At 45.1% G+C, this 15,969-nt stretch overlaps 1 protein-coding gene across 6 annotated transcripts in view; it reads left to right on the top strand.

The window, feature by feature from the left end:
- LOC129862144 (neuron navigator 2-like) overlaps positions 1–15,969 on the top strand; it is a 90,582-nt gene that overhangs the window by 42,489 nt on the left and 32,124 nt on the right. For all 6 annotated transcript variants that reach the window (XM_055933522.1, XM_055933524.1, XM_055933521.1 and 3 more), the window contains exons 6-8: positions 5,293–5,413; positions 13,155–13,461; positions 15,128–15,773. In XM_055933522.1, the coding sequence (XP_055789497.1) occupies positions 5,293–5,413; positions 13,155–13,461; positions 15,128–15,773 (1,074 nt within the window). The remainder of the gene's footprint in view (positions 1–5,292; positions 5,414–13,154; positions 13,462–15,127; positions 15,774–15,969) is intronic.

Below are 15,969 nucleotides of genomic sequence, written 5' to 3'. Positions count from 1 at the left end.
CCCTGTCTTCTTTTGTTAATGTCCATCTGTTTCTCTCCACCCTGTCTTCTTTTGTTAATGTCTCTCTGTTTCTCTCCACCCTGTCTTCTTTTGTTAATGTCTCTCTGTTTCTCTCCACCATGTCTTCTTTTGTTAATGTCTCTCTGTTTCTCTCCACCCTGTCTTCTTTTGTTAATGTCTCTGTTTCTCTCCACCCTGTCTTCTTTTGTTAATGTCTCTCTGTTTCTCTGCACCCTGTCTCTCTGTTTCTCTCCACCCTGTCTTCTTTTGTTAATGTCTCTCGGTTTCTCTCCACCCTGTCTTCTTTTGTTAATGTCCCTCTGTTTCTCTCCACCCTGTCTTCTTTTGTTAATGTCTCTCTGTTTCTCTCCACCATGTCTTCTTTTGTTAATGTCTCTCTGTTTCTCTGCACCCTGTCTCTCTGTTTCTCTCCACCCTGTCTTCTTTTGTTAATGTCTCTCTGTTTCTCTGCACCCTGTCTCTCTGTTTCTCTCCACCCTGTCTTATTTTGTTAATGTCTCTCTGTTCCTCTCCACCCTGTCTTCTTTTGTCAATGTCTCTCTGTTTCTCTCCACCCTGTCTTCTTTTGTCAATGTCTCTCTGTTTCTCTCCACCCTGTCTTCTTTTGTTAATGTCTCTCTGTTCCTATGCACCCTGTCTCTCTGTTTCTCTCCACCATGTCTTCTTTTGTTAATGTCTCTCTGTTCCTCTCCACCCTGTCTTCTTTTGTCAATGTCTCTCTGTTCCTCTCCACCCTGTCTTCTTTTGTTAATGTCTCTCTGTTTCTTTCCACCCTGTCTTCTTTTGTTAATGTCTCTCTGTTTCTCTCCACCCTGTCTTCTTTTGTTAATGTCTCTCTGTTCCTCTCCACCCTGTCTTATTTTGTTAATGTCTCTCTGTTTCTCTGCACCCTGTCTTCTTTTGTTAATGTCTCTCTGTTCCTCTCCACCCTGTCTTCTTTTGTTAATGTCTCTCTGTTTCTCTGCACCCTGTCTTTCTTTTTCTCTCCACCATGTCTTCTTTTGTTAATGTCTCTCTGTTTCTCTCCACCCTGTCTTCTTTTGTTAATGTCTCTCTGTTTCTCTCCACCCTGTCTTCTTTTGTTAATGTCTCTCTGTTTCTCTGCACCCTGTCTTTCTGTTTCTCTCCACCCTGTCTTCTTTTGTTAATGTCCATCTGTTTCTCTCCACCCTGTCTTCTTTTGTTAATGTCTCTCTGTTTCTCTCCACCCTGTCTTCTTTTGTTAATGTCTCTCTGTTTCTCTCCACCATGTCTTCTTTTGTTAATGTCTCTCTGTTTCTCTCCACCCTGTCTTCTTTTGTTAATGTCTCTGTTTCTCTCCACCCTGTCTTCTTTTGTTAATGTCTCTCTGTTTCTCTGCACCCTGTCTCTCTGTTTCTCTCCACCCTGTCTTCTTTTGTTAATGTCTCTCGGTTTCTCTCCACCCTGTCTTCTTTTGTTAATATCCCTCTGTTTCTCTCCACCCTGTCTTCTTTTGTTAATGTCTCTCTGTTTCTCTCCACCATGTCTTCTTTTGTTAATGTCTCTCTGTTTCTCTGCACCCTGTCTCTCTGTTTCTCTCCACCCTGTCTTCTTTTGTTAATGTCTCTCTGTTTCTCTGCACCCTGTCTCTCTGTTTCTCTCCACCCTGTCTTATTTTGTTAATGTCTCTCTGTTCCTCTCCACCCTGTCTTCTTTTGTCAATGTCTCTCTGTTTCTCTCCACCCTGTCTTCTTTTGTCAATGTCTCTCTGTTTCTCTCCACCCTGTCTTCTTTTGTTAATGTCTCTCGGTTTCTCTCCACCCTGTCTTCTTTTGTTAATGTCTCTCTGTTTCTCTCCACCATGTCTTCTTTTGTTAATGTCTCTCTGTTTCTCTCCACCCTGTCTTCTTTTGTTAATGTCTCTCTGTTTCTCTCCACCCTGTCTTATTTTGTTAATGTCTCTGTTTCTCTCCACTCTGTCTTCTTTTGTTAATGTCTCTCTGTTTCTCTCCACCCTGTCTTCTTTTGTTAATGTCTCTCTGTTCCTCTCCACCCTGTCTTATTTTGTTAATGTCTCTCTGTTTCTCTGCACCCTGTCTTCTTTTGTTAATGTCTCTCTGTTCCTCTCCACCCTGTCTTCTTTTGTTAATGTCTCTCTGTTTCTCTGCACCCTGTCTTTCTGTTTCTCTCCACCATGTCTTCTTTTGTTAATGTCTCTCTGTTTCTCTCCACCCTGTCTTCTTTTGTTAATGTCTCTCTGTTTCTCTCCACCCTGTCTTCTTTTGTTAATGTCTCTCTGTTTCTCTGCACCCTGTCTTTCTGTTTCTCTCCACCCTGTCTTCTTTTGTTAATGTCCATCTGTTTCTCTCCACCCTGTCTTCTTTTGTTAATGTCTCTCTGTTTCTCTCCACCCTGTCTTCTTTTGTTAATGTCTCTCTTTTTCTCTACACCATGTCTTCTTTTGTTAATGTCTCTCTGTTTCTCTCCACCCTGTCTTCTTTTGTTAATGTCTCTGTTTCTCTCCACCCTGTCTTCTTTTGTTAATGTCTCTCTGTTTCTCTGCACCCTGTCTCTCTGTTTCTCTCCACCCTGTCTTCTTTTGTTAATGTCTCTCGGTTTCTCTCCACCCTGTCTTCTTTTGTTAATGTCCCTCTGTTTCTCTCCACCCTGTCTTCTTTTGTTAATGTCTCTCTGTTTCTCTCCACCATGTCTTCTTTTGTTAATGTCTCTCTGTTTCTCTGCACCCTGTCTCTCTGTTTCTCTCCACCCTGTCTTCTTTTGTTAATGTCTCTGTTTCTCTGCACCCTGTCTCTCTGTTTCTCTCCACCCTGTCTTCTTTTGTTAATGTCTCTCTGTTTCTCTCCACCCTGTCTTCTTTTGTTAATGTCTCTGTTTCTCTCCACCCTGTCTTCTTTTGTTAATGTCTCTCTGTTTCTCTGCACCCTGTCTCTCTGTTTCTCTCCACCCTGTCTTCTTTTGTTAATGTCTCTCTGTTTCTCTCCACCCTGTCTTCTTTTGTTAATGTCTCTCTGTTTCTCTCCACCCTGTCTTATTTTGTTAATGTCTCTGTTTCTCTCCACTCTGTCTTCTTTTGTTAATGTCCCTCTGTTTCTCTCCACCCTGTCTTCTTTTGTTAATGTCTCTCTGTTTCTCTCCACCCTGTCTACTTTTGTTAATGTCTCTGTTTCTCTCCACCCTGTCTTCTTTTGTTAATGTCTCTCTGTTTCTCTGCACCCTGTCTCTCTGTTTCTCTCCACCATGTCTTCTTTTGTTAATGTCTCTCTGTTTCTCTCCACCATGTCTTCTTTTGTTAATGTCTCTCTGTTTCTCTGCACCCTGTCTCTCTGTTTCTCTCCACCCTGTCTTCTTTTGTTAATGTCTCTCTGTTCCTCTCCACCCTGTCTCTCTGTTTCTCTCCACCCTGTCTTCTTTTGTTAATGTCTCTCTGTTTCTCTCCACCCTGTCTACTTTTGTTAATGTCTCTCTGTTTCTCTCCACCCTGTCTTCTTTTGTTAATGTCTCTCTGTTTCTCTCCACCCTGTCTACTTTTGTTAATGTCTCTCTGTTTCTCTCCACCCTGTCTTCTTTTGTTAATGTCTCTCTGTTTCTCTCCACCCTGTCTTCTTTTGTTAATGTCTCTCTGTTTCTCTCCACCATGTCTTCTTTTGTTAATGTCTCTCTGTTTCTCTCCACCCTGTCTTCTTTTGTTAATGTCTCTCTGTTTCTCTCCACCCTGTCTTATTTTGTTAATGTCTCTGTTTCTCTCCACTCTGTCTTATTTTGTTAATGTCTCTCTGTTTCTCTCCACCCTGTCTTCTTTTGTTAATGTCTCTCTGTTCCTCTCCACCCTGTCTTCTTTTGTTAATGTCTCTCTGTTTCTCTGCACCCTGTCTTTCTGTTTCTCTCCACCCTGTCTTCTTTTGTTAATGTCTCTCTGTTTCTCTCCACCATGTCTTCTTTTGTTAATGTCTCTCTGTTTCTCTCCACCCTGTCTTCTTTTGTTAATGTCTCTCTGTTTCTCTCCACCATGTCTTCTTTTGTTAATGTCTCTCTGTTTCTCTCCACCATGTCTTCTTTTGTTAATGTCTCTCTGTTTCTCTCCACCCTGTCTTCTTTTGTTAATGTCTCTCTGTTTCTCTCCACTCTGTCTTCTTTTGTTAATGTCTCTCTGTTTCTCTCCACCATGTCTTCTTTTGTTAATGTCTCTCTGTTTCTCTGCACCCTGTCTCTCTGTTTCTCTCCACCCTGTCTTCTTTTGTTAATGTCTCTCTGTTTCTCTCCACCATGTCTTCTTTTGTTAATGTCTCTCTGTTTCTCTCCACCCTGTCTTCTTTTGTTAATGTCTCTCTGTTTCTCTCCACCCTGTCTTCTTTTGTTAATGTCTCTCTGTTTCTCTCCAGCCTGTCTCTCATTTCCTCTCCACCCTGTCTTCTTTTGTTAATGTCTCTCTGTTTCTCTCCACCATGTCTTCTTTTGTTAATGTCTCTCTGTTCCTCTCCACCCTGTCTTCTTTTGTTAATGTCTCTCTGTTTCTATGCACCCTGTCTTATTTTGTTAATGTCTCTCTGTTTCTCTCCACCCTGTCTTCTTTTGTTAATGTCTCTCTGTTTCTCTCCACCCTGTCTTCTTTTGTTAATGTCTCTCTGTTTCTCTCCACCCTGTCTACTTTTGTTAATGTCTCTCTGTTTCTCTACACCCTGTCTACTTTTGTTAATATCTCTCTGTTTCTCTACACCCTGTCTACTTTTGTTAATGTCTCTCTGTTTCTCTACACCCTGTCTACTTTTGTTAATGTCTCTCTGTTTCTCTACACCCTGTCTTCTTTTGTTAATGTCTCTCTGTTTCTCTACAGCAAGGATCATCAACTAGATTCAGCCGCTTACCGATTTTGTTCTTAAGCAGATGGTCAAGAAATAATTACAAGTTATTTGTAGACTGTAAATTGACCGCAAGAAGCCCAAACAGTTAACATTTGACTAAAACATAATAATTTCAAACTTTTTTTACATTTGGATACGATCACATACGTCTCTCTATTATGTGTGTGAATGCTTTGGAACAGACTTCCAACATTAAAATTACTTGGAGCTGATTTGCTGGTGTTTTTAGTCTTTTCTGTCCCCCAACACTTGGGGGGGCAAAATAAAATAACCCTCGGGCCAAACGTGGGTGGCCAGTTGGGGAACCCTGCTCTACATATTTTTCCCTTTCCCACTCTAGTTATGTCTCTCGTGTCTTACCTCTTTCTCTCTAATAACTTTTACCAAATCTACTCAAACTCTTTCTGTCTTCTGTGTTCCTCTCTTCCAGTTGGGACGACAGCAGCTCGGTGAGCAGTGGGATCAGTGACACTATCGACACAGATGACATCAACACCAGTTCCTCAGTCAGCAACACTCCGTCCGTCTCCTGCAAGGACATAGTGGGACAGGTAGGTTCTGCCCCAATCAGGGGCGTGGCAACCATAGAATTAGAATGACAGTGAACAGACATTATGTTGTTTCTTTTTTCTATTTTTATAATAAAGCCAAGAAACGCTTATTAAACTTTAATTTCCCATCAATAAACTCTGAATATAGATCACGTGATGTCCACAGCCAGATATTTCCCTGCTAATTTTCAATTAGTAGTGCTGAGCGATTAACCAAAATGTTTTGGGGTTATTGATCCACTAATTATTAAAATATTTTAATTCCATGTAGATTTTTTTTGTGAGCTATCCAATTATTCACAATAGAAATGAGGTCAAGTAGAGTCGCAATTCAACGGCTTAGACACGAGAGGTATGTGGCAGTGTCAATCACGGACTACAAAAAGAAAACCAGCCCCGTCGCGAACCCCCGATATTTTGCTCCCAGACAAACTAAACAACTTCTTTGCTCTCTTTGAGGACAATACATTACCACCGACATAGCCCGCTACCAGAGACTGTGGACTCTCCTTCACCGCAGCCAACGTGAGTAAAACATTTAAACGTGTTAACCCTCGCAAGGCTGCCGGCCCAGACGGCATCCCTAGCCGCATCCTCAGATCATGCGCAGACCAGCTGGCAGGTGTGTTTACGGACATATTCAATCAATCCCAGTCTGCTGTTCCCACATGCTTCAAGAGGGCCACCATTGTTCCTGTTCCCAAGAAAGCTAAGGTAACTGAGCTAAACGACTTTCGCCCCGTAGCACTCACTTCCGTCATCATGAAGTGCTTTGAGAGACTAGTCAAGGATCATATCACCTCCACCCTACCTGATACCCTAGACCCACTCCAATTTTCTTACCACCCCAGTAGGTCCACAGACGACGCAATCGCAACCACACTGCACACTGCCCTAACCCATCTGGACAAGAGGAATACCTATGTAAGAATGCTGTTCATTGACTACAGCTCAGCATTTAACACCATAGTACTCTCCAAACTCATCATTAAGCTTGAGACCCTGGGTCTCGACCCCGCCCTGTGCAACTGGGTACTGGACTTCCTGACGGGCCGCCCCCAGGTGGTGAGGGTAGGTAACAACATCTCCACCCCGCTGATCCTCAACACTGGGGCCCCACAAGGGTGCATTCTCAGCTCTCTCCTGTACTCCCTGTTTACCCACGACTGCGTGGACATGCATGCCTCCAACTCAATCATCAAGTTTGCAGACGACACTACAGTGGTAGGCTTGATTACCAACAACGACGAGACGGCCTACAGGGAGGAGGTGAGGGCCCACAGAGTGTGATGTCAGGAAAATAACCTCACACTCAACGTCAACCAAACAAAGGAGATGATCATGGACTTAAGGAAACAGCAGAGGGAGCAGCCCCCTATTCCCTATCCACATCGACGGGACAGTAGTGGAGAAGGTGGAAAGTTGAATGTTTACTATTTTTGGCTTTGGAATTTCGATTAAAAAGCTTGTCATTATTTTAATTTCATAATGCATTTCATGTAAAAAAAAAAATGGTTTAACCGAAACCGAATCAACCTCAAAAAAGCACTACCGGTAATTGCTCAGCACTACCCATTTAGGCTGAGGTAGGAGCGTTTAAGCTCTCCTGTGTAATATACCAGGGACTTATATACTTTGATTCTTTTGGCCCCAATCATTTGAATGGGTACATTAACCTGAACATAACTGCATACTCTAGGCTGCCTCTTAACTTTCACACTTCAGTTATAGAGGTTGTGGAAGAAATAAGCAGAGTGAAACGTTCATCTGTTTCTGATCTGTGTTATATGCTGATGTGGTTGCTTCAAAGTGTTGATTGAAGTTGCAGCCTAACACACATCACCTCCCACTTCATCTTATCCTGAATGGATAAGATTAAGAATATTCGTAGGTATTTATTCTCAAGTGCACATGTTCACCTTTTAGACTACTGATTTGAGGAGAAGACGTTCTGTTTGCCATATTGTAAAAGTGTCTCAATCTAGATTCTTGAGACTGCATGAAACAATCCTTTTTAGGTGCTTCTGAACAATGTAGACCAACTAGATTGGCTTATTGAAGTTCACTCAGTGACAAGAGTCACTAGAGACTCAAAGCCACAAGAGGGTAGAATACATTTCAGACGTTGCTTGTGAACCCTCAACCTGCTCCGTCAAGCCTTTGAACAGTGAGTCATTACTCAGTCATGATATGAGGATATGAGGCAGAATTAACTCCAACCCACTCAATTGGGCACAAACTGGTTGAATCAATATTTGCAGCAATAGGTGATAATATCTCTCTAGAAGCTGATTCGTCGTCAGTATTGTGGATTTATTCTAATGTTAAGATAAGATTTGAATGGAGAAAGCTGATCCGAGAGCCCCGCTGCTTTTCTTTCCAACCTACCAGTATCCACACATGCCTCAACGACGCACACAGCAAACGTTCTCTCTGCTTGGTGTTTTGGGAAATACAATTGTATCTTTCAAATGTAAAAAAAAAATTAAAAATAATTTTGGCGACCCCGACTTTGAATAACGTTGTTTTAGATGGTTGAAAGCATTGTGATAACACTTGGGAAATTCAACTAACTTTTGCAGTCTTTTTGAGTGGGTGAATATAGGTTGTAATCTCAATGATCAACTTCTCAACCAAGTATTACCCACGTTGAAATGACAGTGTCCCCACTGCACTGAACCCTGCTTTAGAGCTGACCAGGGAGGGAGCCATGGGATGAACTTTTTTTAAGCTTTATTTGACGAACAGTTTAGTCTTTTACAATGATAGCCTACACCGGCCAATCCCTCCCCTAACCCGGACGACCCTGGGCCAATTGTGCACCGCCCCAATGGGACTCCCGATCACGGCCGGTTGTGATATAGCCCGGGATCGAACCAGGGTCTGTAGTGACGCCTTTAGCACTGAGATGCAGTGCCTTAGACCGCTGCACCACTCAGGAGCCGAATTTATGGGCTTAACTACACACATGAACAAAAGTATGTGGACACTTGCTCGTCAAACATCTAATTTCAAAATCATGGGCATTAATATGCTGCTATAACAGCCTCCACTCATCTAGGAAGGCTTTCCACTAGATGTTGGAACATTGCTGCGGAGACTTGCTTCCATTCAGCCATAAAAGCATTAGTGAGGTCGGGCACTCATGTTGGGCTATTAGGCCAGGCTCACAGTTGGCATTCCAATTCATCCCAAAGATGTTCATTGGGGTTGAGGTCAGGGCTCTGTGCAAGCCAGTCAAGTTCTTCCACACCGATCTAAACAAACCATTTTTGTACGCACCTCGCTTTGTTTACGGGGGCATTGTCATACTGAAACTGGAAAGGGCCTTTCCAGAACTGTTGCGACAAAGTTGGAAGCACAGAATCGTCTAGAATGTCATTGTATGCTGTAGCGTTAAGATTTCCTTTCACGAACTAAGGGCCGAACTATGAAAAACAGTCCCAGACTAATATTCCTCCTCCATCAAACTTTACAGTTGTCACTATGCATTGGGGGAGGTAGCGTTCTCCTGGCATCTGCCAAACCCAGATTTGTCTGTCGGACTCCCAGATGGTGAAGCGTGATTCGTCACTCAATAGAATGCATTTCCACTGCTCCAGAGTTCAATGGCAGCGAGCTTTACACTCCAGCCGACGCTTGGCATTTCGCATGGTGAGGTTTGTGTGCAGCTGCTCGGCCATGGAAACCCATTTCATGAAGCTCCCAACAAATAGTTATTGTGCTGATGTTGCTTCCAAAGGCAGTTTGGAACTCGGTAGTGAGTGTTGCAACCGAGAACAGAGGATTTTTACGCGCTACACGCTTCAGCTCTCTGCGGTCCCCATATGTGAGCTTGTGTGGCCTACCACTTTGCTGCTGAGCCGTTGTTGCTCCGAGATGTTTCCACTTCACAATAACAGCACTTACATTTGACCGGGGCAGCTCTAGCAAGGCAGAAATTTGACAAACTGACTTGTTGGAAAGGTGGCATCCTATGACGGTTGTCACGTTGAAAGTCACTGAGCTCTTCTGTAAAGGCATTTTACTGCCAATGTTTGTCTATGGAGATTGCATGTCTGTGTGCTCGATTTTATACACCTGTCAGCAACGGGTGTGGCTGAAATAGCCAAATCCACATATTCACATATTTATTTCCACAAATCCATATATTGATGGGGTGTCCACATGCTTTTGTATAAAACAGTGTAGTAGTAGGCCTGACCCATGTCCTTATCAGATACACCTCAACACTCACAAACTTATGTCTGTCATCATTGCTTATGTGGAAGACTGTGTGATAGAAGCAGTTTCTGTTTTTCCAAAGATAACCACACAATGTTCCTATAGAGAGACAGTCTCTTTTCAGTGGAACATCCCGACAACAGCACTGAGTGAGTTTTTTCAGGAATAAAGCAGTTGGCATGGTTGTGAATGTGATGTAGAGTACTGTTCAGCAAGGTTATTTCCAGTCATAAAAAGGAACTGGGTAGACGAGAGGAGCGACTGCAGCTTTGGCACCCGTTTTGTTTTCATGTTTTTCTACCATTAAGGCTTTCACTGCATCCTCCTGTGCCAACGAGTGACTTAAAATCAAACAGTAGAATGCAGACGGCCCCAAAACCAGCTCTTCAAGCCAACATTCAGTCACAAAGTCCCCTCCCATTTTCTCTGTAACTGTATTGCCTTTTATAGAATTGCTTTGTGTTGCATTTTTCTGCTGCTCTGTAGAATATGGCTTGGATTTATTATTGAGGCTATAGAGATAACAGTGTTTATGATTCAGGCTGATAAAGAAAGAGGCCATTAAAATTCTTTCCCTGGCAATCATTTTTTATAAGTATTTTCAGTAGCTAGTTGAACAATGACCTGTTATAACCAAGGCTGACGTAAGTTTGGCGAGCGCTGGGAAAACACACTACAAAACACAGCTTCAACACATTGTTTATTTGAACGGCCAATGTAATGGTCCTGTTCGCCTGCCTCTACCTCTCTTTCTCAAGTCTTTACTTATCCAATTTTTCCATTTTGAGGCGGTAATGTTGAAACATGAAGCATGAAGTCGTGATACAAGAAGTCGTCTTTGCTGATTTCCTGTTATAATCACTCCAGGCCCTGTCAGGGACTGTCCAATGTAATCCACTGCTAACTCTCCTGACCACGGTCTTGTTCATTAGGCACCAAACGGAAGCAAATGTACTGAAACAGGGAGGGACTACCTCGACCTGTCCAATAGAAAGAGTTAATTTTCACTTTGTATTGCAACACGTTTAAAAAAATATATATATATGTTGCATGCCTTATTGAACTCAACCAATGTTTGTGAAGTGATTCAGCCACATGCCTCAGATGAAAAGCCAGATGGGCAGCAGTGACATCAACCAGCGTTAATGTTCAACCACAGAGTTAATGCCTCAGATCCACACATTACTTCTGAGATGAGAGCAGACTGCACCCAAATTAGAGAAAAATCCTCATCAATATCAAGTTCCTGAATAGGAATCTTTTCCCTTGGCGGTTGAGCAACAGCTCATAGAACAAAGAGGATATTTGTATAATGTGATGTTTAAACAAGCATCCTGGTCTTGACGGTGTGTTTGTAATGAGTGCTGTTTGCTGATGAGAATATGAAAGCATTCACAGTAATAGGGACATGTGGAGTTGTTTAACTGGAATGATGGCATAAGGCTGAGCTTATGGTGGGAGGTAATAGACCAGCGTTTCCCAAACTCGGTCCTCAGGACCCCAAGTGGTGTACGTTTTGGTTTTTGCCCTAACACTATACATCTGATTCCAATAATCAAAGCTTGATGACTAGTTGATGATTTGAATCAGCTGTGTAGTGTTAGGGGAAAACATGCGCCCATTGGGGTCTCCAGGACTGAGCTTAGGAAATGCTGGTCTAGACTAGTAGACCATTGGGGTCTCCAGGACTGAGCTTAGGAAATGCTGGTCTAGACTAGTAGACCATTGGGGTCTCCAGGACTGAGCTTAGGAAATGCTGGTCTAGACTAGTAGACCATTGGGGTCTCCAGGACTGAGCTTAGGAAATGCTGGTCTAGACTAGTAGACCATTGGGGTCTCCAGGACTGAGCTTAGGAAATGCTGGTCTAGACTAGTAGACCATTGGGGTCTCCAGGACTGAGCTTAGGAAATGCTGGTCTAGACTAGTAGACCATTGGGGTCTCCAGGACTGAGCTTAGGAAATGCTGGTCTAGACTAGTAGACCATTGGGGTCTCCAGGACTGAGCTTAGGAAATGCTGGTCTAGACTAGTAGACCATTGGGGTCTCCAGGACTGAGCTTAGGAAATGCTGGTCTAGACTAGTAGACCATTGGGGTCTCCAGGACTGAGCTTAGGAAATGCTGGTCTAGACTAGTAGACCATTGGGGTCTCCAGGACTGAGCTTAGGAAATGCTGGTCTAGACTAGTAGACCATTGGGGTCTCCAGGACTGAGCTTAGGAAATGCTGGTCTAGACTAGTAGACCATTGGGGTCTCCAGGACTGAGCTTAGGAAATGCTGGTCTAGACTAGTAGACCATTGGGGTCTCCAGGACTGAGCTTAGGAAATGCTGGTCTAGACTAGTAGACCATTGGGGTCTCCAGGACTGAGCTTAGGAAATGCTGGTCTAGACTAGTAGACCATTGGGGTCTCCAGGACTGAGCTTAGGAAATGCTGGTCTAGACTAGTAGACCATTGGGGTCTCCAGGACTGAGCTTAGGAAATGCTGGTCTAGACTAGTAGACCATTGGGGTCTCCAGGACTGAGCTTAGGAAATGCTGGTCTAGACTAGTAGACCATTGGGGTCTCCAGGACTGAGCTTAGGAAATGCTGGTCTAGACTAGTAGACCATTGGGGTCTCCAGGACTGAGCTTAGGAAATGCTGGTCTAGACTAGTAGACCATTGGGGTCTCCAGGACTGAGCTTAGGAAATGCTGGTCTAGACTAGTAGACCATTGGGGTCTCCAGGACTGAGCTTAGGAAATGCTGGTCTAGACTAGTAGACCATTGGGGTCTCCAGGACTGAGCTTAGGAAATGCTGGTCTAGACTAGTAGACCATTGGGGTCTCCAGGACTGAGCTTAGGAAATGCTGGTCTAGACTAGTAGACCATTGGGGTCTCCACGACTGAGCTTAGGAAATGCTGGTCTAGACTAGTAGACCATTGGGGTCTCCAGGACTGAGCTTAGGAAATGCTGGTCTAGACTAGTAGACCATTGGGGTCTTCAGGACTGATCTTAGGAAATGCTGGTCTAGACTAGTAGACCATTGGGGTCTCCAGGACTGAGCTTAGGAAATGCTGGTCTAGACTAGTAGACCATTGGGGTCTCCAGGACTGAGCTTAGGAAATGCTGGTCTAGACTAGTAGACCATTGGGGTCTCCAGGACTGAGCTTAGAAAATGCTGGTCTAGACTAGTAGACCATTGCTTTTCTTTCTGCTTGCTCTCCTAGTGAGATGATTCACGTATCAGTGTTATTATTATATGGATATACTGTAAGTAGAGGGGAGTTAGAGTATGTACAGCAGTGGTGGCTGGTGTCACTTTAAATGGGGAGGACAGGCTCATAGTAATGGCTGGAACAGAGTGAATGGAATGGTCTCAAACACATCTAACACCTGGTTTCCATGTGTTTGATACCATTTCATTCACTCCATTCATTATTATGAGCCGTCCTCCCCTCACCAGCCTTCTCTGATGTACAGTATCTACAGCACAATAAACAGAAGTAACAGATGTTTGACGTTTGGTTTCCCTCAGCTCCAGACGGAAGCAGAGAAGCACTCGGCCATTGAGCAGAACTCTGTGTGGTCCGGCAGCGACGAGGTCAAGAGGTCAGGCGGTGGCTCGGACAACGGGGTCAAAATGGAGTCGGGCTCCAAGTATTGCCGCCACCCCTCAGACATGTCGGACGAGTCGGACAGGAGCTCCTCGGGCCGCAATACGCCCTCCATGGCCCACACAGGCTCCTGGAGGCGGGGAATGAGCGCCCAGGTGGGTGTAACCTTGCCCAGGACCAAGGCTCTCATCACGCCAGGCTGTGCAATGCTGAAGACCCATGTTACAGGTACGTTACATACAGAGTAGAGACAGACGGATCCCAGCAGCCACACTGTCTCTATATTGTTCTCTATCGGTCTGAACTATACTGAACAAAAAGATAAATGCAACGAAGTGTGCTCTTCACATGTACCGGGCAGATGGCAGATAATGTGTATGACACCGTGTGGGTGAGCGGTTTGCTGACGTTGGGAACAGAGTGCCCCATGGTGGCGGTGGGGTTATGGTGTTGGCAGGCATAAGCTACAGACAATCAAGCAATCAAATGTATTTATAAAGCCCTTTTTACATCAGCCGATGTCACAAAGTGCTATACAGAAACCCAGCCTAAAACCCCAAACAGCAAGCAATGCAGATGTAGAAGCACGGTGGCTAGGAAAAACTCCTTAGATAGGCAGGAACCTAGGAAGAAACCTAGAGAGGAACAAGGCTCTGAGGTGTGGCCAGTCCTCTTCTGGCTGTGCCGGGTGGAGATTATAACAGAACATGGCCAAGATGTTCCAATGTTCATAGATGACCAGCAGGGTCAAATAATAATAATCACAGTAGTTGTAGAGTGTGCAACAGGACCTCAGGAGTAAATGTCAGTTGGCTTTTCATAGCCGATCATTGAGAGTATCTCTACCGCTCCAGCTGTCTCTAGAGAGTTGAAAACAGCAGGTCAGGGACAGGTAGCACGTCCGGTGAACAGGTCAGGGTTCCATAGCCGCAGGCAGAACAGTTGAAACTGGAGCAGCAGCACGGCCAGGTGGACTGGGGACAGCAAGGAGTCATCAGGCCAGGTAGTCTTGAGGCATGGTCCTAGCGCTCAGGTTCTCCGAGAGAGAGAAAGAGAGAGAGAGAGTTAGAGAGAGCATACTTAAATTCCCACAGCACACTGGATAAGACCGGAGAAAGACTGATCCTAGTCCCCCGACACATTAACTATTGCAGCATAAATACTGGAGGCTAAGACAAGAGGGGTCGGGAGACACTGTGGCCCCGTCCGACGATGCAATGAACAATTTGAATGCAGAGAGATACTGAGACTAGATCCTGAGGCCCATTATCTTGCCATTAATCCGCCGCCATCACCTCATGTTTCAGCATGATAATTCGCTGTTCCATGTCGCAAGGATCTGTACCCAATTCCTGGAAGCTTAAAATGTCCCAGTTCTTCCATGGCTTGCATACTCACCAGATATGTCACCCATTGAGCTTGTTTGGAATGCTCTGGATCGACGTGTATGACAGCATGTGCCAGTTTCCGCCAATATCCAGCAACTCCGCACATCTATTGAAGAGGAGTGGGACAACATTCCACAGGCCACTATCAACAGCCTGATCAACTTTATGCGAAGGAGATGTGTCGCGCTGCATGAGGCAAATGGTGGTCACACCAGATACTGACTGGTTTTCTGATCCACACCCCCACCTTGTTTTTAAGGTATCTGTCACCAACAGATGCATATCTGTATTCCCAGTCGTGAAATCTATAGATTTGGGCCTAATGAATTTATTTCAATTGACTGATTTGTCTCAGTAAAATCTTTGAATCTGTTGCATGTTGCATTTATATTTTTGTTTAATGTATATGTGTTCCTGTAGTGTGTGATGAGGCAGCCAGCAGTCAACCACGGAGACGTTGTGTCTGGTGGGCCATGGTTGATAGACTGTCATGTCTCCACCCACAGGTAAAACGGACGACGCCAAGGTGTCTGAGAAGGGCCAACATCATCTCTCTCCCCGGGCCAAGTGTAGCATGCAGCGCTCCCCATCAGACACGGGCCGCAGCAGTGGAGATGAGGCCAAGAAGCCCCCCTCCTCCTCCAGCTCCAGCCGCACCCCCACCACCAACACCTTTGGATTTAAGAAGCATGCAGGAGGAGGTATGACCATGGTGACAGCCAGCGGAGTGACCATCACCAGTGGCTCCGCTACCCTGGGGAAGATCCCCAAGTCAGTGCAGCTCCACGGGGGTCGGGGTCTTGGTCGCCAGGCCAGTGTGGATGATGGCTACCTACCTGTGAGCTCACACTCCAACCTGCAGTACCGCAGCCTTCCCCGGCCCAGAAGAGCCTCTGGCGGGGGACGCAGCACAAGCCGCTCGTCCAGCACCAGCATCGACTCCAATCTCAGCAGCAAGTCCAACATGCTCCATGGCCCCAAAAGCCGCAGCCAAGTCCCCAAACCCAGCGTTGGTGGCATCCTCCTTCCTGGCTCTGGATCCAACCAGACAGATCGGGAGAAGGGGGTGTCCTCTGAATCCAGTCCCACAGCCCAGGGAGCCAGGCAACCAGGGGGAAAGTACCCAGACGTCTCCTCCCCTACCATGCGCAGGTCAGCCCACCACCTCCATACCCCTAGCCCCAGTCATCAGGCACTGTCTCACACTAACACTGGATGAGTCTGAGAGCTCCTTCCACCAGCCCTGAAAGCACTACCACACCGACCTGCTTATGATTCCCACTGGGCAAAACTGGTTGAATCAATGTTGTTTCCGCGTCATTTCAACCCCAAAAGCTATGTTATGGCG

Source organism: Salvelinus fontinalis, chromosome 9 (genome assembly GCF_029448725.1).
Source record: "Salvelinus fontinalis isolate EN_2023a chromosome 9, ASM2944872v1, whole genome shotgun sequence".
NCBI lineage: Eukaryota > Metazoa > Chordata > Actinopteri > Salmoniformes > Salmonidae > Salvelinus > Salvelinus fontinalis.
This window is presented reverse-complemented; position numbering and strand designations above follow the sequence as displayed.